The sequence below is a fragment of the Tenrec ecaudatus genome, chromosome 9, assembly GCF_050624435.1.
Source record: "Tenrec ecaudatus isolate mTenEca1 chromosome 9, mTenEca1.hap1, whole genome shotgun sequence".
NCBI classification, from domain to species: Eukaryota; Metazoa; Chordata; class Mammalia; order Afrosoricida; family Tenrecidae; genus Tenrec; species Tenrec ecaudatus.
In genome coordinates, this window is record NC_134538.1 from 103,855,684 (window position 1) to 103,879,351 (window position 23,668).

A 23,668-nucleotide genomic window follows, 5' to 3' on the forward strand; every position below is an offset into this window, starting at 1 on the left:
GAAGAGACTTCTGTGGGTTTACGTGGTTGCCTTGGGTATGAGGTGGATGCTATTTCATAGAAGAGGAATCTGGAGCTTATGGGAATTGCGTGGCTTTTCCAAGCTGATGGCAAAGCCAGTGTCCTGGCCCCTAAGCCTGTGCATGCATCCACATCTCACCCTTGGCTCACCAGTGCTGGGAGCCTTCTGTCTTTGACGTGTCTCTCCCCTTAAATCCTAGCGAAAACAGCATCAAATCAATCATCTGCTTGCATTCCTTTGCAATTAGGCATCTCAAAAGTGCTTGAAAAGACCTATACTTAGGCTTTATAGTGTTCTTCTGGCACAATCCATCTTCCTGAGCTTCAACAGCGGCAGCATGGTAGAAATAACCCTGTTGAAGGCACAACACTTTGGAGCCAGGCCCTTGGCTCTACCACTTACCAGTTGTGACCTAGAGTTAATTACTCAACCACTCTGCTTGAATTTCTTATGTACATGAATAAAAAGGGGATAACGCTATTTCACTCTGAGATTATTGAGAATTAAAAATTATAACATATGAAACTTCAAAACTCTGAACTACTTTGAAATTAGTGTGAATTGGAATTAAATGTTCCAAAACTTCCAATGTACTGCCATGAAGTGGATTCTGACTTATAGCAACCCTGTAAGACAGGGTAGAGCTGCCAGTGTGCGTTTCCAAGACTATAACTCTAAACATGAGTAAAACACCTCTTTGTCCCATCGAGTGGTTGGTGGTTTTGAACTGCTGAATTTGCAGCTATCAGCTCAACGTATAACCACTATGCAATCAGGACTCCTGGGATGTGTTGCTTCATTATTCAGACCATAATCATGTATTCATACTGTAATTGTGGATCCCACAGGTCAGGGATCAACATTACCTAATGTCTCCAGGGTTACACATTGGCCTGCTAACAGGAAGCTCAGCAGTTCCAATCCAGCAGCAGCTCCGTGGGAGAAAGAGGAGACTTTTTATTCTCATAAAGAGTAGCTGTCTCAGAAACCCACAGAGGCAGTTCCACCCTGTCTAATAGGGTTGTTGTGACTCTGGGGTGCCCACTCAGTGGTGGTGGTGGTGATGGTGGTGGGGGTGATGGTGATGGTGGTGGTGGGGGGGATGGGGGTGATGGTTGTGGTGGGGGTGGGGGTGATGGTGGTGGTGGGGGTGGGGGTGATGGGGGTGGGGGTGATGGTGGTGGTGGGGGGGGGGATGGTGGTGGGGGGGGTGATGGTGGTGGTGGTGGTGGGGGTGGGGGTGGGAGTGATGGTGGTGACGGTGGAGGTGGTGATGGTGGTGGTGGTGGTGATGGTGGTGGTGGTGGTGATGGTGGTGGTGGTGGTGGTGGTGGTGATGGTGGTGGGGGTGATGGTGGTGGGGGTGATGGTGGTGGAGGGGTGATAGTGGTGGTGGGGGTGATGGTGGTGGGGGTGGGGGTGGTGATGGTGGGGTGGTGGGGGTGGTGGAGAGTAAGTGGGTCTGGATCTCCTGGTAACTAGTTACCCAGCTAGCCTCAGTAAGACAACCACTTCTCTCTGTGGACACCTAAGAGCAGATCGTGCTTGCAGATGGCTGCTTTGCTGTGCTTGCACTTCTCAACTCTCCCACCTCCTGCCAGTGTTGCCTGACAATGGGGACAGATAAGACTATTCACAAACCCATCCCATCCCATCCCATCCCTTGATGAGGCATGCACCTTGTTAGGTGGATACCATCGGAGGGAAGACGCCTCAAATCTTGGAGAAGCTCTTCATTTCAATATTTCAATGGCCGTCTCCCGGGGAGCATCTGTGCATCTCAACTTCCAATTCACTGTTCCCAAGGCCTAAGGTTCCGGTTCTGAGCTCTGGCTCTCCGCCACCCTCCCCCCCACCCTCCCACCCTCCCAGCCCCCACCGCCCACGTGCTTCCAGTGTCAGTATCTGTCTAGTTAAGAGCGCCCAGAAATCCCGGAGCTTTTAGCACCAATTGCTCCCTCCCAGTCCCACCTGCAGCTGTGCTGTTGCCAAGCCTCCGAGCAGGCAGACGCAGCCATTGGCCATTCGCCAGGCTCTCTAAGCCAAGTTCAGCCGGTTGGCAAGACATAAAGATGTCTTTGAACTTTGAAAGGTGACCTTGGACCCCGCGCGGCGCGTTAAGGCGGGCTTTATAACCCTGGTTACCCGGGGTGGGTGGAGGTGGGAGGGGTTGGGGGGTGTGGGGAAGTGGGCTGAAGACTCCAGCACGGAGCCGCCCCGCCCAGGCCACCCCCAGTCTCTGGGGACACCAGGGGGCGGAGCGGGGCGGGGCGGCCACCAACTTGCTGATAAAACTGCCAGCAGCGCCTTCCCAAGCGAGCGCTGGAGCACAGGCGCGGGCACTGGTCATGGGGAAGCTGGTGGCACTGACCCTGCTGGGGTTGGGCCTGGCCGTGATCGCAGAAAGATTCTTGACATTGAGGTGAGTTGGCATTTTGCTGGAAGCATATTCTGCTCCTTTGCCCTCTTCTTGCAAGTTAGTTCAAGTGCCCAGTGCCCAGGAATGGAACTTGCTCTTCCCTTGAAATTCCCCTTCTGTCGAAGTTGGGCAGTTGTACTTTGTAAGAGGGTAGGGAGGAAGGAAATGTCCCCATTTATTTTCAGAAAGCCATGTCCCAGGGCCATTTTGCTCTTGCCAAACAGGGCTCTCTTGGAAGAGCTGCCTCTGGAGAGAGGGAGCCAGGGGGCTCCTGTCAGCTGGGTGTTGGTGACAGGCCTAGACACTGCCCCCACCCTTTCCCCACTGAGGCTGCCGCTGAGGTGAACACACTGAAGCCTGCAGGCGGGCACTGCCTTTTTCTAGGTTTCTAACATTTGAAAAGTGTAAGACCCGGTGCTAAAGACAATGTCTGAGGCAAAGGAAATAACTCAAGAATAACACCAACAAAAACTCCTTGCCATCGAATTGGTTCCAACTGCCAGGGACAGAGTAGAATTGCCCAGGTGGGAGCAGAAAGCCTTTCTCCCAAGAAGAGACTGGTGGATTCTGACCGCGGACCTTGTGGTAAGCCTTGGAAAGCGTAAGCCACTGGACTAGAAAGAAGAAATGCTAGGTGACCTCAACACCTGGGTAGGTCTAAAGCCTCCACCTGCGTTCAGTGGTCTTCCTAAAACTTTTAGTTAGTTAGTTAGTTAAGTAGACGCTGACTTCCAGGACACCCATCTTCTGGTGACCCTTTTTACTCCAGGGTGAGAGTGTTTGTTGTTACATTTTCTACCTACCACTGCACCCAAGTGAGCGTCATAAACAAGCAGAATACAGATTGAAGAGATATACTATATATTTTAAATGATAGTAAGGTAAGCTGAAGTGTGAAGCAAAGCTTAAGATTACCCTTTGTGCTCAGAAGAGTGTTTCACTTTGAACACTATATTGAAAAACAAGTTGCCCAACTGCGTCCATTATGGTCAGGTCAATGAATGTACATAATTGAAGAGGAAGTCAGTGTGAAATCCTAAAAACAAAGCCAAAGCCAAAGAATGCAGCTATTGGTAGACTGTTGACTTTTAGGAAGGCAGTTTGAGGAGACTAAAAAGGCAGAATTTGGGGTGGGGGGGGAATGTGCAGATCTTCCCAAGAGGGGCCATTGGTAGATGAAAGAACGTTGTTTTGCATGGTTACGTGGAGAATATCGTGCAGCTACTCCTACTGAGAAATTATGTCTCTATGTGAGCAGCAGAGGATTTTCGTCCGAGAGTCACACTCGAAGCCTGTAGTAACTGGATGAAACTAGCATTACTGTCCACACAAACGCCCACCTTTAGCGAGACGTGAAAGAAGCCTTCCAAAATTACTTGTCTGTCCAGTCCCTTGTATGTCATCATGATAGTTAACCAAGATGAAGCTGATTTGAGGCAACATTTAGAAAATTTTTGATGTTGTGCATGGGCCCAGCTGTTGTTTTTCATCTTCCCCAGGGAAAAAGTAAATGCATCACGAGAAGTGGAGCCAGTAGAACCAGGGCACTGCCACCTTATTGAAGGCATAGGTACGTATGTGCAATACCAAGAGTGGCCAGCACAATTTTTTGATTGGACCATCCACTTGGCTGCTAAGGAATGCCTCACAGTGCTTCTAGACCTTCATTGTAGAGCTTTTGCCTCCAATTCACTTTAGCCAACCCCCCTCAGCCAGGGTCTCAGGGGATCTCCTACATGCCTACATAGGGATTTTCCCCCACATTCTTTTTCCTCACTGATGTCTCTCCACCATTTGAAGAATGCCATTGACTTTCTTGGCCAACCTTCTTTTCCCTTTGGGGGCATCTCATTCTGCTGGTCTTCGGTTGCCTGCCTTATCTACCCCCTTTCCTTTTTCTCCCCTTCCCTCCTTCTCTTTGATGATATTGCTGGATTCAAATGTGACTTCTTTCAAAATGCATCCATCCGTCCCATGAAAACTATGACCTACCTCTTACTCTAAGGGCCTCGTGGGCAGCTGAGATTCTAAGAGAGCTAATCTGAAAGTTGTAGCTTTATCTGTAACTTCTCAAAACGCAGGCTGTCATACTCAGTTGCCAAAGAGTAGCTCCACCGCAGGCACAATTTAACCTCAAATCATCTTCTGCAGATTTCATTTCCGTCATATCCTTCCTTATTTCCCAACATATAACGATCTCTCCAGATAAAGGTGTTCTATCTCTGGTACTTGCATTCTCAAGAGACCCATTCCAAAGTCCCGGGGCCATTTGTGTTTCCTCATGCACTTATTGGCGCCACTTGCCTTCTTTGTCCCAGCACACAGAACTGATCTTTCTACTAGTTCCTGCCACAACTGCTGATGTGGGCTCTTAGCTTCCAATGGCCCCTGACACTGCTACTAGAAAAGGTTTCCAGCTAAATTCTGCTCACGGTTCTGGGGATGTGTTCTCTCCATTGCTCACCTTTCCTCTTGAAATCCTCTCCAATTTGTCCCTTGTCTTTATTTGCTGAAATCAGCTGCAAGGACCTCTCCTTCCTCTGAACTGTCACAGAACTCCAAAATTAAGCTTCACTAGGCTACCCACCACAGTTGTTCATTTTAAAACTAGCAGTGTTCTTTCACTCCCTAAGACGCTACAGCCTCAATAGGGTCCAGGACTCTGCCTTACTTCTCAGGGAGCAGCAGCACCGTTTATTGTGACATGAATTGTGTATTTATATTTTCTTGCTAGGAAATCACAGAAAGACTACGAGCCATCCGTGGGTTTCGTTTTAATTTCTTCCTCTCTGTGACTGGGAGGAAAACGCAGGCAGCTGGGAAGCCTGTGCTCTTTCGAGGTAGGAGAGATTTTTGCTGTGAAATGAGAAGAAGCACCCGAGGACCAATCCCTTCTTGACAACTGTTTTCCAGGAGCTGATAGGAGAGGGTTAGGACGACATGAGACCTTTGCCCTGTTGCCTGACAGAATTCTGAGAAGGAGCACAACCGCCGAAGGAATGGCTACAAAGTGTTTTAAAAGACCTTTTGTACAATATATTCCAGTCGGAGCAGAGGCCTGGTATCAGACATGGTACGGAAGTAGCAGAGCTGCCTAATGTACACGGACCACATGGGTTTGGTAGTGAGTGATCAGCAGTGTAAAATGAAGACCATACGATTTATCTCAACTCGTCTACCCAATTTCACGACCTTTACCTACCCTGGCAGCCCTGCTGGCATAGTGGTTACACATTGGGCTGCTAACTGTAAGGTCAGCTGTTTGAAAGCACCAACCAGTTCTTCAGGGGAAAGACAAGGCTTTCTACTCCCGTAAAGTGTTACATTCTCAGAAACTCACAGAGGATGTGTACCCTGTCCTATAAGCTCACTGTGAGTCAGAATCAAATCATTGGCAGTGATTTTTCAATTTCTGGTTTGTCCCATCTAGCAAAGGAACCCAGCGATCTCTTAAATTAGTCTAGTGGAGATTAAGCTCTAGGTCAGGTTTAATCTGATTTTTTAAAATAACAAAATGATATACATGCATTTACTGTTTTATAACATCTTAGTCATACTTGCTACATATACACCTCTCAAAAAATATGAGTCTTCCAAGCAGTTGAGGGGAAGTAATTCTTTTACTTATGTCTAGTCTTTCAAATTGTAACATTCAACTAGAGATGAGAAGCTTAAATGCAAGGTAATGTTGTACGAATCAAGCCAAATCGCTGATTATCCAAATATTTTAAATACATTTAAATTACTTAAATGGCTAAACTAAAAGCTGTCTTAGAGGATGAGGAAGAGCATCAGGAGGAGGAGGAGGAGGAGGAGGAGGAGGAAAAGAAGAAGGAAAAGTTGAAGAAGGGCCAGATTATATTTTGTGCATGTTGGCATATATTTACAGAACTAAGCAAGTTGGCATGATTATGGAACATTTATCAATATACAAAATTGATCTATAACTCTAAACATTATAAACATTTAATTCAACAACTAAGGAACAACACTTTTTAAAAATGTCAAAGGATCTGTGTACACATTTTCCCAAGGAAGATCTACAAAGGGCCAATAAGTAGGTGGAAAGCGCTCAATAATTAGTCATGGAGCCTTTTCCATCAAGTCAACGCCAACTCGTTGTGACCTTATAGCACTGAGTGTGCCACCTGAGGCTCTTTCATTAACTATTGCACAGACACAAACAGAAACCAGGGCACCCCATTTCCACACCCTGAGACAGCAATTCTTAAACAAAAAAGGGAGGGTCTAGCAAATGCTGATGGGGATGTAGGGAAATTGGAGCCCCTTGTATTCTGGGAAAGATCAAATGATGCTTCTGCTGTGGCTAGCATCAGGAAGCTAGACTCAGAATTAGCATGTGGTCCAGCAACCCCACATCCAGGCCTGGACCCAAAAGACGTGGACGCAAAGCCTCAAGCAGGTATCTCTCCATCAAGGTTCATTGCTACACTTTTCACCGTTGTCAAAGGTGGAAACAACCCAAGTGTCACTCAACGGACGCCCAGTGGAACAAAAGGTGGTGCCAATGATACCAGGAAATCGTATTCATCACGAGAAGTAGTGAGAGTCTGCTACAGGCAACGACAAGGAAGGAACACTGCACGAGTGAAGTGAGCTCACTGCACGACAAGCAAATAACGACCCTAGGGTCGCACTGACAGCAACTGCATGCTAGCTAGCTTACTGACAGCTCTCGGAGGCTGGGCAAGGAGAGAAGAGGCGCTTTCTGCATTTCGGAGAGGGCGATGAAACCAGTCGGAATGGACAGTGGTAAATATCATGATTGTAATTCATGTCTGAGATGATATGTGTTTTATAATCTATATTTTACCACAGAAGATATGAAGGAGAAACGATAAAATTATCCATACTAGCGAACACACACATGCACGCCCAACAAAACAACACGTGCTTGATGCAAACTTTACCGTCTCTGAAGCCCTCTGCTGAGTCCCAAACACCCTCCCATGTTTCCTCCCACTCATCTGTGCCGTGGGTGTTGCTATCTTGGCTTTGCAGGTGAGAAAACTGACAGAATAATTAAGTTGCCCGATGGCCCAGATCAGTGAGTGATTTGCCTATATTATGAACCCAGAGTGCTTTTGTTCCTCCTCCGCCTTTGTCCTTCCTGATGTGCAACACTGACTTCCTTATCGACTGACAACACAGTCTGATTTGGGGAGCTTCAGGAAAGAAGTACCACAGGAGCACCAAATAGAAAATCAGAGGCAAACAAACAAAACTGAAGTATTAATAAATAGAGGCTGACCAAAAACTTGACTATGGCATGATAGATATTTAAATAAAGATCACCAATAAAATGATCCTAAGCTATGGAAACCCACTAAAAAATTCTAAGTAGGTGCAGTAGGAAAATTCTGATTTGTATTTTCTTCTTAACGTTATTGGTGGGACGTACTCTTCCTGTCTTTAAAAAAAAAAGATTTCCTTTCCCTATCTTCTTTCTGGAAATTGAGGTTACTTTTCTTTCAAGAATTCAGATTTTACAAATATTTCTGCGTGAAGTTTATTTTTGTTTTAAGAAAGACTTTATGGGTCAAGGATTGTTTTAATCAGGAAGTTACTTAACTGTCATTGGCATTTAACCAAAGATGCTCTTGAAATAAAGAGAGCATTATTAAGGCCTACCCTGGGAAGAACTTTTAAATGGAGGAACATTCTAATTTTTCTTTATGATATCTTTTCTCCCCCTTGGTAGTTTCTCCACTGCAAGGTCTGCTTCCACCCTAATCCCCAAAACTAAACATTGCCATTGTCGATTCTGCCCCAAGAAGGCCCATTAGGACAGAGTGGAACTGTCCCTATAAAACTGTAACTCTTTACATAAATAGACAGCCTCATTTGTCTCCCTTGGAATGGCAGGTAGTTTAGAAATGCTGACCTGACAGGAAGCAGTGAAGTACTTAATCCACTATACCACTAAGGCCCCTTTTCTACCTCAAAGCAAGTCCTTTTGTTTTCTTTAGCTGGTTACCAGAATCACCTCTCCAAATTAGGAAGTGATGATCCCTTCTCGGCTTTTTGACTAAGATCAAGTGTAGTGTCTGCTCTTATCAGTTTAATATCTGATATGTCCTATCCAAGGACAACATATTAAATGGACTTTTGGAGCAAGGACATGGAATAGGAGCTTGCTCCACCCACTCCTTGCATTGACCTGGTATTGCCGTACTTCCAGGAACGGTGCACCCCTTTGGGGGATATTTAGGGAAAAAAATTAAAGAGAAAAAAAAGTTGTGCAATGATAATGTTAACTGATGGTAATTTCTGCTGTGCCTCTTTCTTGGGGTTTCTGTGGAGTCCAGCATATAGGGACTGGGTTGAAGGACAAAGAAATGAAGTAGAATTAGTCAGGTTTAAAAATAGAGCTATCCAAGGCACCAAAGGTTAAGTTCTCAACTACTGGCTAAAACTGTGGTGCTTTAAACCTTCTTAGGTGCCTGGGAAGACTTGTGTATATACTTCAGGCCAGATCAATCTTAAAGACTCCATAGAACAGTTCTACTTTGGAATCAATGGCAGCCAACAGCAAACACCATCCTAAGATGTATAACATTGGGATTTTAATGGCAGCTGAGCTAATGGGTGTGTGGGGCCCATTCACAGGAAGATGTCCTTGGGGCTCATGCTCCCACAGGCACCACTGTTGTTGAGCTACCCTGGGCCCCATCATGTCCATGGGAGCGGCAGGAGTGGGGTGGGCCAGGGGCAGTGTGCAACCCGCAGGTCATTCTTTTCTATTTTTGAATGCAAAGTTCCAGCCCCACCATGTACTGGATGGCGTGTGAAAATTAAAGTGGGCACAGCCCTTCTGAAAAGCTGTTTACTTCTGTTATAGGCGCATTATTGAGATAGGCTTATGCTGTAAAAGAAGATGTGTGAAATGGTGTTGGAATAAGAAGCCAACCCAGAAAGCAACTCTCAGGGTACTTTGTTCTCCGAAATTAATACTCACTCACTCGTTTAACCTCAAAACTAGACAAAGTACAAGAAGCAGAGCCTGTTTTGCCTTCCTGTTTATTCAATTACCTGGCCCTGCTTGAGTCCTTCTGCAGCGACAGTAGAGGTGCTGTGTTAGGGCAAGCGCCCCGTACGAGGGGAAGACCTGTCAAGGTGTCTCATGCAGCTGAGGGCCTCAGAAAGTCTACGGAGCAATTCTGCTCTGTCGTATGGAATCAACAACCGATGGAACAGCACCAAGCAACACAACCACAAGGCCAAAGTCCTGAATAAGCCCAGTCTTCCGCTCCAGAAAGATGACTGTCTAGTAGGAACCTAACTAGAGAAGGGATCGTTGCAGCCCAGGGTGGAAAATGCTGTGGTTGAAGTCATCCTAGCTGACAGCATTCGTACATACAAAGGATGCTGATCCAGGGGAGTTTGGAAAGGCAAGGGAATGGCCTTTAACCCTATCTACCAGAACTCTGTTGCGCAGCCAGATGAACATAAGGGCGGAGTGGGAAAAGTGTGGGCGTGCCAAGGAGAGAGAGCACATGTGCAGGCATGCAGGTGAAGAGGCTTGCCTCGCTCACAAACGGTGACCTCGTACTTGAACACAGCTGGACTGTGCAGTGAAAGGACGAGAGCCTGGGAACAAGATGTGGCCCTCCTGAGATTCCAGAGCAAGGAATTGGAGTCTTACATGGCAATCTCTGGAGCACCTCTGGAGGATTTTATGCAGGGGAGAGGCAAGTCAACTTCACAATGGACAAAAAGAAAAATGCTTCTGTCTTCAAGGCAGAAGATGAAAGTAAAGGAGCAAAGCTGACATATAAGGAAGCTATTGCCGAAATGCAGGGGGGAAGTTCTAGAACTTAAATCATTGGGATCGACTGGATTTAGGGAGTTAGAAAAGGAGGGGCACTGAAGAAATTCCAAAGGTTCTGCTTTGGGTATTTGGGGATAGAAGTGCTCTATATTCCATTGAGATAGAAATAGAAAATCAAACAGATTCAAAGGGAAAGCATCCAGGTCACGCCAGGTCCTTTAGACGGATAAATCCAGATCAAAAGGTCTGATATCCATGCAGATACGGAGATCTGGAACATGGAAGAAAGATCTGGGCTTGATTTAGAGACTGGAGAGCCGAGATCCTCCCGGCAGAAGCTGGTACCAGGGCAGTTGAGCAGACTGTGCTCTGCCCTGTGAAAGAGCCATGGCCAAGCTTGGAGAAGAACCACACGTAGGAGGGAGGGAAGAGGTTAGGATAAAAGCAGGATATTCGAAGGAGCGAGAGAAACAGCAGAAAAGTAACCAAGTAGTATTGTACACAATTAGAAAACATTTTTTTCTTTAATTCACTGGATTTTCCCCAATGTCTATGTTATGCTTGGGAGAAAGATAGGGCTTTCTACTCCCATAAAGAGTTACGGTCTCAGAAACCCATGGGAGCAGTTTGACTCTGTCCTACAGGCTTGCTAGGAGTTGGAATCAGCTCCAAGCCAAGTGGGTGTTTGTGGGTTTTGTCAACTACTTGATGTATTCAGAGCATTAACTAGTTCAGACCAGCCAGGTACCGGAGATAGTGCAATCGGATTAACTAGAAGGCTGAGGAAGTTCTGTTGTCATTTAATTTTCAATTTACTAATATAAGATTCATTTTAGGTTTCTGAATAAAATTAAGTTTTCTGCTTTCCAGTTTTCAGAGCCTATTGTCCACCTTTCTATTGCTGTATACTTACATTTTCTTTGGCTCTGTCTGCTTTTATTTTCTGAGCTTTCTCTTCCCTTCCCCCTATACCGTTGTGGCACTCTAGTGACCAATTTCCCCAGCTCACCATTTTCCCATGTGTCCTAATTACTGTGTCTGTGTAAGAAACTACGCAAAACATTAGCTGAAAACAACAACAATATTTCTTTTGCTAACAGATCTACAATTTGGGGGAAGCTCCGGAAAGAAGGCTCATCTTTGTTCTATCTGCACCACTCCAACCTGGCCAAAAGGCTGGGATGTGGAGTCATCTGGGCTTGCTTTGCCCTGTTTCTCAATCTCTATGTGGTAGACTCTCTCTTTCCAAATTATCTCACCCAATTGATTGGACCAGCCTTATGTGGGAGGAAGGCTCATTTCCTCCAGACATACCCTGGAAGTTGTTACCAAAAGAATAATTCTAGCATATGGATTTATTTTCTAGTTATTTGCCTCTTTCTCCCCTAAAAATATATTTCTAAAGGAAAGAATTCGGTGTTTGAGGAATCTAATTCAAGTTTTATTGTAGAGTAGTATGTCCGTGGAATTCCTAAAAGTTGATACAGTTTCCCAAGTAAGTCGTTGAAGCAGCCAATGTCATTTCCAAAGGAAGTTCAAACTTTGGTCTGTGAGATTTATTTTTAAGTCTTCATACAAGCATCTATTTTTTAAAAATTCTACAATTCTTTTGCAGAAACTGGCTCTGAAGATATTGATATACTTCCTAGCGGGCTGGCTTTTATCTCCAGTGTGAGTATTCTCTGTGCCCTTCACATGCGACTGTCAATAGCTATGTAGACAGTGTGTTAATGTTGCTGGCCAGAGCTGCCAGATGGACCCCTATGCACTTAGCTACCTCCTGGTCAACCAGTCAACTCAAAAGAATCTAAACAGGCTCTGGAGAGCTCATTAGGACACCACAGGTATGCCCAGCCCTGCCTTCCCCATGGTGAGCATCTTCCTGGGGGCAAATGTACACTCAGTAGGGTCTCAATAAATGCATATCGATTTTCAATCAATTCCTGGAGCAGTGTCTAAAAGTTGTCCTGTTGCTCTCCATCCCCACCATTGCCCTTACTTGGTCAGGCCCCCGCCTCTCTTAGTCATCTTCCCACTAACCAGTCTTCCTCTTGCTGTGTCTGCCTGTGCTTGGAGCTCTGTCTGTGTTTGTGGACAAAATGGTACCATGTTACATGATTCAAACCCCTGTGCATTTCACTGTGCATGCTCCTCACCCTTTCTTCTCAGGCCTGTTCAAGCAAGGAAAAGCCCACTTTTTATTCTCCGTACGGTCTTCATCTGTTTTGAGTAGGGTGTGATGTGAGGGACTGAATTTCAGTCAACCAACTAAACAAGCACGGACTGTGAAGATATTGAAAACTTTTGTGTATCTGTTAAATAAATTCTAATTTGGAACACAGATTTGAAAAGACTGACCACTTTTTCAAAGCATATATTTTATAACTGACATTGTGTGTATGATATGTCATTTTGGCCAATAGAATACCTTTAAAGAATAGATATTTTAGAACCAAAATATTTTTGACCGATCAGGAAATGTAATAATTCTTAATGCTTGAAATTTCTTCAAGGTGATATATATATATATATAGATAGATATATCAAGTTGCTTCTAACTCATAGCAACTGTATAGACTGTAAAGAACAAAGCAGCACACTCCATAAGTTCCCTACAATATAGTATACTATATATTAAACTGTTGCTGATGTGTGATGTGAAGATGGCGGTCATGTGTGTGAGAGGATGTTTTTTCTTTACTTTTCCATGAAAAGGAGAGATCACACAGCAATGTCTATAAAAGCTTTTTACTTACAGATTTAAATTTTCTATGGTCAATTTACATTTTTAGTGTTATGCCAAATAGGTCTTTAAAAGTATTATTCTATAACCAGAAAATTAGTTTGCTGTTATGAAATCTGTTCTGCCATTCCTGTTGCATGCTTTTATTTTATTTTCACTGGAACTGAAATCCCTGAAATATTACTATAAAGAAGGTAGAGATTCTCATCACAAATCATTGTATGAAAAATGTTCACATGAATCTCTAACATGAATAGAGCTGTTTTCATAACTAACAAGTAACCCATGGTTATAGACAAAGGGGTATGTTCTTTGCTTATTTCCCACCTTTCCGCACTATAATAAATTCAAGTCCTTGCTATCCTGGGTTTCTCCTGTATTCCATTGCAGCTATAATAGAACATGTCTAGAAGCTGCTGATTTAGATAGTAAGCCCATGCAATGGATACTTTGATATTTTGAGGTGACAAACAGGTCATAACTGTCCCTGAAATGCTGTGCTCTGCCTGTGGATGCCACTCTTTTTCCCACATCGCTGATTAAATTTCACTGTGATGACATCTTACTTCTTCCAGAATGTATTCCCTGGCATTCTTCTGCTGGGCGAGTACCTCTTCTGTGGCCTACCACAGGCCTTGTGCTAAGGAAATGTTATGCTGTACCTGCTGCTGCACTGTGTCCTTGGACTCCAAACAGCCAGCAGATGTGGGAGTGTTCCCTGACATGTCCAAACTTTAACACACTTCTTGGCCCATGCATATTCTCAAATATTTTCTAAATATGAGGGTAAGTCTGAAAGTACTGCTACTAGGGTATCGGCTCATATATGCATGGGCTTATTCCAAACAAAACGTGTTTAATCATGTCTCTGGGACCAGTGGATAGTTGTAGACCAGTTACTTCAGTAAAATCCTTGTGTTAACTCCATAGAGTATCTTCAAAAGAAGGTCCAATCAAAGCAATCTCTTGCTAGGTGATCTGCTGGTCTGGATAAATTCCAGCCAAAGAGGTCATTTCAGAAGTATACAGATCATTTATTTGAGGAGACTCCAAGGAGCTAATCTTGATAGATTTTAAATTAAAAAAAACAACACAGGATGATCATAGTGTCTAATGATGAAGACGTTTTAAGAAAATTAAAAATTGAACTGGTGAGGAAAAGGCTAGGAAAGTTGAATTAAGAATTATTATTATTATTAATGGCAATGTACTTAGTCATTCTTTGAAGGTAACTAGGGTTATCCTAAGAGAATTTCTCTGAGAAAACTTACCCACCCTACAGCCCGGACTTACCCATTCAGACTTCATTTGGCTCCCCAAGCTCAAAGAACATGTCAAAGGGACACAATCCGAGATCTTCAAGGATGCCCACACTGTCATTTTGATGCGGTGTAAATCCAAGAGAGAGAAAGAAAATATTGTTTTGAGAGGTGTGTAGACCTATATGGAAGATAGGTTGAGAAGCAATAGCCTCACACGTTTATATGTTTGTTTAATGAAGTTTTCCAGGAGCTCAGGCCTTCTGCCTCACCCCCACATATGCCGAATGCAGGTATTAGTGGCATGTGGGCAATAGAGGCTTTCAGTGCCTGCTTTAAATAAGATGCCTGGACCGCCACACGGCTTTCTGTTTCCAGTGAGTGATCTCAAAAGAATTGCTGACAGTCACTAGCCTGGCCTTGGGGCTGACGCCATAAACTCTTGCCCAATAGATTTGGAGAGAAAACTGGGTGAGCATGCAACCATTTGCCAGAGCAGTTCCACTGCACATTCTACTTAATCTAGGCCAAATTTGTTCACAGTGCTTCATTTCCCTCCCTATTCACTCCCAGAGAATGTGGCCCTTCCACTCGCTGACCCTGTCCTTACATGCGCCCAATCCATCAGAGGAGCTTGTAGTTTTCCCCCTTGAGCTGCCTTCCCGAGAATCAGTCGCTACTTTGAGAGGTCCGTATACTGAAGTAGCTCATGATTTAGGCAGGCCATTTTCTTGTGCTTTGGTTTCCTCACAAAAAAGAGCCTAGCTTGGGTTTAGATGACCTTGAACTTGTTATTTCACTGTCATTTCTTCCATCGCTGAACTTGGTAAAAATTGACTATTGTGGATTTTGACTATAAAGTTGCTGGAGTTTGTGAAAAGTTGACTATCGTGGAAGTGGGGGATTGGAAGATTTAATTCTATGACATGGTGGTAGGGAGACTAGTTTTGCTCATAACCAAAAAGAACAGATGTGAACAAGAAGTGTCCAAAAGGAGAACATCAATTTTGGTTTTGATCGACTGATTTTTCGCTGGACTTAGGAGGAAGTTGAGAATGCAAGCTGGAGTGACAAAAAGAGGTTATGGCTAAATACGAAGATCTTGACCATCATGGAAATAATGGTGCAGAGGAATTGCCTGAAATCTTATTAATAAAATCTTCAAAGATTGAATATGGAGTGCAAAGCAAGGAGGGAAGGACAAGGGCAGAAGAAGGAAAAATCCCAAAGACAATCAGAAAATCAACTCTTTTGTCTGGAAATTCTGCCTTTGACTTTTCAGTAAGAAATAAGTGGTTATGCTATCGTATTAAATGCTACTGGTGTGTGCCTAAGCATGAGTAGAGATGTTATCAAATATACGTAAGCTACTTTGGAGGCAATTTATATGATCTCAATAGAGGTGTTCCTATAAACAAACAGCAGTAGAAACTAATTTCAAGTAATTGAGAATTGAGGTCATTCAAATCAGATAACAAAATCCAGTGCTGTTGATGAGAAACTTAATGATAAAGCAAAGGAGCAATAAGACATGCCTGCTTACAGAGGTAACTAAATCAGAGTATCTGTCTCAAGGAAGAAAAAAACCTGAGCAATTTTTCAGGTCAATAAAGGAACCACCGACGTGTGGGAAAGCAAGAGAAGAAAGTCCAGCCCTAGAAGAGAGAACCGAGGCCCAATGTCCATCTGTTACCTTAATACTAAACCCGTGTATAAATATATTTACATATATACATGCCTGTAGTTAGATCTTCATAAATGCCCTTTACCTCCTAACTCTTTCCTCTATTTTCCTTTTACTTTCCCCTTGTCCCACTATCATGCTCAGCCTTCATTTGAGTTTCAGTAATTCCTCTTGGTTACATTACCCTTGATCAAGCCCTACCAGGCCTCCTACACCCTCCTCACCACTGATTTGGATCACTTGTCCCTGACTTTGTTAACACCACTTCCTTTCCCCCAACCTCCCCGTCTCCCATGTTCCCCCTGGCACTGTTTGTCCCGTTGTTTTCTCCTCCAGATTGTTCATCCAGCCTATCTTATTTAGACAGACCTGCGGAGATAATAACATGCACAAAAACATGACAGAGCAAAACCAGGCAACAAAAGAAAACAAAACAAAAGCAAAAAGCCAATGACAAACAACAACATCAACAACAACAACAAAGAAAAGCTTGTAGTTAGTTCAAGGACTGATTGTTGGCCTTTAGGATTGTTTTCCAGATGAGTCTTTAGGATTGTTTTCCAAGCCTGGCCCCAAAGTCTATTTTTGGTGTTCCCTGGGGACTTTATTGCTCTGTTCCCCTTGCTGTTCTATTGCACACCTTAGTGTTTTGCCTAGGTGTGGTGGGATCAGATCAGGCACAATTCTCACACTGTGTCTCCAGTGTTGTCCCCTGTAGGGCTATGGATCAGTGAGGGATGTCATGTCTCAAAGCGGGGCCGGCCATATGGTCTTCTCTGTGGATTGGCTTCTCTGTGCGGGAATATCATCCTCAAGGCTTGGTAGGCCAGGATGTGCTCCACTCTCTTCCTCCCCCTTCATTTGCTCCCATGTGCTCTGATCAGACATGTCCTTCTCCCTGAGCTTCAGCTTCATTGCTGTCCTCTGAAATAAATTCTTCAGGGGGGGCAGGGCAGGTGTCGAGGTAGTTGGGATTGGGGCCAGCCCCTCAGACCTCTTCACTGGTTCCCTACTCCATGCCAGCATGTTGTACTGAAGTTAAACAAGCAGCCATCTAGCCGAGAAGCAACAAAGCCCACATGGAAGAAGCACACCAGCTTGGGTGATCACAAGGTGCCGAAGGGATCAGTTATCAGGTATAAAAGAACAAAAAGTCATATCATTGTCTGCTCACGTCTCCAATATGATCACTGAAGACAAATGGGTGCATAAACAAATGTGGTGAAGAAAGCTGATGGTGCCTGGCTATTAAAAGATAAAGTGTCTGAGGTCTTAGAGGCTTAAAGGTAAACAAGTGGCATTCTAACTCAGAAGCAATAAAGCCCACATGAAAGAAAGCCACCAGCATGTGTGATCAGGAGGTGAAGAAGGGATCAGGTATCAGGCATCAAATAACACAAAATCATATTATTGTGAATGAGGGTGAGTGTGGAGTGGGGACCTGAAGCCCATCTGTAGGCAATAGGACATCCCCTTATGGAAGGGTCGTGGGGAGGAGACGAGCCAGTCAGGGTGCAGGGTAGCAACGATGAAACATACAACTTTCCTCTAGTTCCTGCATGCTTCCTTCCCACCCTCCACCCCCACCCTCACTATCACAATCCCGATTCTACCTTACAAATGTGGCTAGACCAGAGGATGTACACTGATACAGACAGGAACTGGAAACACAGGGAATCCACGATGGATGATCCCTTCAGGACCAGTGGCAGAAGGGCAATATGGGGATGGGGGGGTGGGGTGGGGTGGAAAAGGGAACTGATTACAAGGATCTACATATAACCCCCTCCCTGGGGGAATGGACAACAGAAAAGTGGGTGAAGGGAGACATCAGACAGTGTAAGATATGACAAAAATAATACTTTTTAAATTATCAAGGGTTCATGAAGGAGGTGGAGTGGGGAGGAAGGGGTGAAAAAGAGGAGCTGATGCCAAGGGAGAGCAAATATTCTGAGAATGATGAGAGCAACGAGTGAACAAATGTGCTTTACACAATTGATGTATGTATGGATTGTGATAAGAGTTGTATGAGGCCCGAATAAAATGATTTTTTAAAAAGAATGATCACATTCTTCAAATTGGGCAACTTTCTTATCCTCCTCTGCTGAATTATTCCTCCTTCATTAACATAAGTTCAATGATCCTTAAGTTTCCTAGCTAACCTTGAGTTGGTGTTGCTAATTTGATCCCATAAGAGGATAATGCTCAAGGCAGACCTAAATTATTCATCTAAACTATTGTTCCATTTTAATAAGACTTTAAGGATATTTTTGGTTGATGGCTTGAGGATTATCTTAAGGCAATAGTCTCAGGGGTTCAAATCGGATTCTCCTGGTTGTAATCTGTCCAGAAGCAGATCACCTGCTTTGTCTTCTGTCCCATCTTCACAAGGGATTAAACAGCCAACCGCTATGGTGATCTTTAAGCACAAATCCTTTGTACCACCCAGGAGAAATCCCTACACGAATGCTTGACTTCTTTCTAATACTTGCCACTACACAAAATAACCAAACAGGAGATGGAATCAATCAAAATAAACCCTTCATCCCCTCTCTGCTTTGAGACAGGATAGTCGGAGAGTATCAAGACTGGAAAGATCTTAGGCACCACTTAGTTGTGGTTCATCGTGTTTTAGAGGAAGGACTTGAGGTACAGATAGGTCACAGGATTCCACAAATAAACACATTGGAATCTCTTGTGCTGTGCCCTTTGACTTCACGCCTTCTCTTTCATTTGAGTTCTTCCCAAACTCATGACCAAAGCTTAGACGATGTAGGCAACTCGTCAGATTTGGTAGTAACCAGTTAACTGTGTAGAAAATTCCCAGAATAATTTTTTGAATTGAGTGCTGAGCATGGTTTGGCTCTGAGATTTTAGCTTTAGTGTGGAAATGATGCTTTGAAATGTGTGTGTGTACTTACCTTTTCTCTCTCTCTTTACAAAGGGATTAAAATATCCAGGCATGCCAAGTTTAGCGCCAGATGAGCCAGGAAACATCTTTTTAATGAACCTAAATGAGCAAAATCCAAGGGCACAGGCATTAAAAATCAGTGATGGATTTGACAAAGCATCATTTAATCCCCACGGGATCAGTACTTTCATCGACAAAGGTAAGACATAAATGCATAAGAATAAGGGGGAAATGAAGGCCATCCAGCCCCCACAAGTCCAACAACCCAGCAGGTATGGAAAAATAGGGGTTCTGCTATTTTACCATCAAGATGTGAATTATTGCAAGTTGTGTGTTTATAAAACATTTTAAAACGTTGATCTCTTTTTTATCCTCTTCGTTCTCCCCCTTTTGTTTGACTATTGGAGCCCACTTGAATCCTGTTCGTAAATACTTCACAGTTAAGCCAACGGCCCTTTGAGAAAACTTATATCACATCGAAAACAAACAAAAGCAATGTGGCATAACCAAAGGAGAGATAGTTAAGTAACATTTCATCAAACATAGAAATGTCTCTTCTAAGAGTACCACGAATAAACAAGGTGATAACCCCAAACTATGAGAAACATTTACAAATTATACACCTGAAAAGAGGCTTGTATCTAGCATACTTAGAGAACTCATAACTCAACCCAATCCAAATGTGTGGATCGAATGAAGACATTTCTACCAAGAAGATATCCAAATAGCCAGCAATCCTATGGAAAGAGAGTTAATGTCAGTAGTTATTGCAAACCCAAACCCTTGGCCCCTGGATGGGATCTGACTGACAGTATAAGGCAGAGTAGAACTCCACCGAGTTTCTGGGACTGCAAATCTTGACAAAAGCAAAGAGCTTCAACCTTCTCCTCCAGCGCAGCTGCTGTCCTTGAATGGTGCTGACCTGGGTGTGCTAACCCAGCATTTTCACCACAAGGGCTTCTTCATGAGTCATTCGGGAAATGCAAATCCAAATCAGAAATGAGACTTTCCTCTAGCTAGAGCGGTTGTAATAAAGAGGCTGACAACAGCAAATGCTAGCAACCTACTGGCCCTGTGGAAGACAGCCTGTCATTTCCTCAGAATGTTCAATGGACAGGCACCACGGGATCGAGCAATTCCACTCCTGGGCATGTACCCAGATAATTGAAAATATACTCCCAATATGTAATGATATGCTATGAACGTGTGAATGTTCATAGCAGCATTAGTTGTAAGAGCTAAAAAGTGCAAACAATCCAGAGGCCCAGCGACTGATGAATGCATAAACCAAACGGTGACATTGCGACGCAAGGGAAGGTGATTCGGCAATGAAATGGAATGAAAACACCACTGCACACTGCCGCATGGGCTCGTCTCGAAAACACTTTGCTCTTTCAAGAAACCAGTCACCAGAGATCATATCTTATATGCTTCCATGTACATGAGACATTGGTAATTGGCAAATTCATCGAGACAGGAGTAGATAAATGGTTGCTAGCACTGTGGGAGTGAGGTATGGGGAGTGACAGGCAATGGGTAGAGGTTTCTTTTTGGGGTGATAAAAATGTTACAGAATTGGATAGTAGTTATGATTGCCCAACTGTGAAACTAAAAACCACTGTATTTTAAAAGGGTGAATGAATTTCAGGGCATGTGAATTAGATCTTAACAAAGCTGTTTCTTATAAGAAAACAGAGTGCATCGTATATCTTTTAAACAGCGATTCTTAATAGCTTTGACCTGTTCAGAATTAATAAGGCCATACTAATTTCATTTTTAAATAAATGTGAGTCCTTGGAGCTTGTAGAAAAATTAAAGCAGCAAAACCTCACTAATGTTTACTACGTGAAGGAAAATGAAGCTGGAGTGTTGAAATTCAGAATTTTCAAAGAAGTGGGATTTTAACTCTCTGAGTATGCACTGGAGATACAAAATACTGTGAAGTGTCAGTCTGCTACAAATGGTTTTAATGATTAGAATGAAAGGGTTGGTAATTATTTCTGTCTACATAAACAGCCAATCTTTGTTCCTTTGCTTTGGTGTGTACCAACACAGACTTGCCCATTTGTAAATAAATGCATTTCTTCAAAGAAAGCTATTCTATTAAGTAGGCTAAATATGATCCTGGAATCTCATACCCCCTATTTATTTGCTTAGCAAGCCCTGCTTTAAAAGACAATTGTTCCTAACAAGTGCTTAAAGCTTTACAGTTTAAGAAGCATTTTCATATATAATAGTCTTATTTATAGCTCAAAATAAAATCCTGGGGCCAACTCGGACCCTGTCCTTCTCTCCTGGCTTATTCATTCCACTGACCATGAAGTTCTATCCAATCTACCTTTCATAGATACCTTTTATCTTCCAGCATCTCAGTCCAAGTGCCTACCATATCTCCCCTGTGGTCCCCTGCATACTGTTCCTCTGGCGCTACATCAGTCCATTTGCATAGCCAATTACTTTTATGAAAATATGATCAGGCCACTCTCTTCTTAAGACTCACCAGATGCTTCGCACTGCTCTGGTGATAAAGGTGAAAGCTGCAGAGCAGTCTAGGCTTGTGGGCTCTCCTCCCACCTTCTCTTTGGGTGTTCTTTTTAGTTTCCCTGGATACTATTCTATCCTTGATCCGTTGGACCAGACACACTGGGTTCCTTAGCTCTTTGTGCCTCAGGGCCTTTACATCTGCTCTTTCCCCTGTCTGGAGTGTCTTTCCATGACTTCTGGCTTACCCTTCAGCATTCAGGCATCAGCATAAAGTGCCCTCTCTCAGCAGAGCCTCCTCACCACCTCATTTCACATTGAACTCCTTGTATTCTCCATCAATGTAGTTTTCCTTTGACCCCAGCCTCAGACAAGTACTCACCCCAATAGTCATGAACGTCCAGTATTGATTAAAGAAAGGCATCCTGGCAGCGCAGTGGCCTACACGTTGGACTGTTAACCACAGAGTTAGTCCATGTGAACCAGCACCTGCTCTGTGGGAGAAAGAGTTAGTCTCAGAAACCCACAGGGACAGTTCTACCGAGTCCTGTAGGGTGCTGTGAGTCAGCATGGATGGGATGGTAGTGAGTTTGGTTTGTGGATAAAGGAAACCACCATTGTTTCCATCTCCTGCTATTTCCATATAGCCAGTTTCTTCTCATTTTCAGGTCCAAGTTTAGGTGTCGCTCTTAACATTGGTGACTTGCTAGTGTCTTCTAAAGAAGGTGTTTCTCCACTTTTTTGGGGGTTCGTGGAATATTTCTTTCCTGTTTCCTCTCTGCAACATAAGCACCATAAAGTGTAAAAGACTTGCTCATTCCCAGGCTCCCAGAGTCCGCGGCAGTATCTCATGTGCCACAGGAACTCCCTAACATGTGTCAGAAGAACACACAAGTGGCCCCCAGGACGCAGGCAGAAAGCTAGTAATGCTCTGTTCTATAGAGGGAGAAACGGGATTTAGAGAATGCATTGACATAAATAAGTATTTCTGTGGTTACTTAACATCAGATCCAGAATGAGAGCCCCGTGGTTTCGATGGCCACTGTGAGCCTCTCCAGAGGTGGGGTCGGGCTGCAAGCTTCAGTTAAACAATTTGCTAGTCACCACTCTCCTGCTTGATGGAAGACTAGACATGAAGGATCCCTGCAGGGGTGTCACCTAACCATGGCTCCATCTCATTGCATCGGATAGTGCTCGAACTGTCTTTAGCTCTATTTTTGTTGTTTGGTTTTGTTTCTGTTTTATTCAGATGAGACTAGTTTATAGATTGGCTCGCCATCCTGTCTAAAGAGAGACGGAAAGAGGAAGGAGAGTATAAAACGATTCTCGCCAGGCACAGTTGAAAGGAAAGAGGGGCCCAGTGGTGACAAGGGAGTTGGACTCATAAAATCAGGGCAGTTCACAGGAGTCTTCAGTCTGGATCGAGCAGCAGAGCGCCGAGCTGAATAGCCTCATGGGAACCGAGGTCCAGACCATGCTCTCCTGGCCAACCTCTGGGCTCTGGCTCAAAGCTGAGTCAGCCCAGAAAAAAGTCCATCTAAAAGAGCACCGCTTCCTAAACTGCGTCAAAGTCTTTCCGTGCACTAAGTTCTGCATCTCCGGGCATGGGCTTGCTCCATGGTTTGCTTGGAAATTATACCCGTGAAAGGAATAAAGAAGAATGCAATGCAATATTATAGTGGGAGAGTGGGGCCGTGCCCTCTAAAACTCCAGACACCATCGGACCTGGTGCTGCGGATGCCAAGAAAACAAGAGTGTGACACCAGGTTGCTATCCACATTCCCCTGTGAAAACAGAGAGGTCAGGCTGGTGGAGTTGTCTGCTTTGTTTTCTCTTCCTTCCTATAGACATTCCGTATCTGTTAGGTTCACTGAAGCCTGTTATTGCAAGCTCAGGTAAAAGTCAGAAGTGGATTCCTGAGCCTTGGAAATGTTGCTTACGCAGGATGTCTGCACCGCTCCGGCGTTTCTGAACTGGTGTTGCAATGTGGACAAGTCACACACACGCATGCACACTGAGCACACTGTTGTTTGCCTGAACCCACTTCTCTTGTTGAAGGGCCACTCCGGGAGCCCACAGACGTGTTGTAGCACCCTACTGGAGAGGGTTTCCAGGTGAGGCTGAAGAATCCATTGGAGAAACATCCTGGGCGCGGCTCTGCCACTTGGCGGCAGAGAAACAACTGAGGGATCACTGACCGTCCAGCCTTACTTTCCTCAGTAGAAGGAAGATTCTAGAATTTCCTGAACCTTAACAGGCTGTTAAGAATCATGAAAGCTGTTTGGGGGGGAACTCTTTATAAATGGCAAAGTTCGACAGCAAGTTTAATGATAGTGTTGCAGAAGAAGTTAACCTCCC

General features: G+C 44.1%; 1 protein-coding gene and 1 non-coding gene across 2 annotated transcripts in view; both read left to right on the plus strand.

Annotated features, from left to right (window-relative positions):
* Positions 1-2,369: 2,369 nt before the first annotated feature.
* PON3 (paraoxonase 3) overlaps positions 2,370-23,668 on the plus strand; it is a 30,967-nt gene continuing 9,668 nt past the window's right edge. The window contains exons 1-4 of the mRNA XM_075557348.1: positions 2,370-2,443; positions 3,940-4,010; positions 11,848-11,903; positions 18,863-19,028. Of these exons, the coding sequence (XP_075413463.1) occupies positions 2,370-2,443; positions 3,940-4,010; positions 11,848-11,903; positions 18,863-19,028 (367 nt within the window). The remainder of the gene's footprint in view (positions 2,444-3,939; positions 4,011-11,847; positions 11,904-18,862; positions 19,029-23,668) is intronic.
* Positions 8,470-8,658, plus strand: LOC142457437 (U2 spliceosomal RNA). Its single transcript, XR_012786183.1, has one exon. It is a non-coding gene; the product is annotated as a U2 spliceosomal RNA (small nuclear RNA).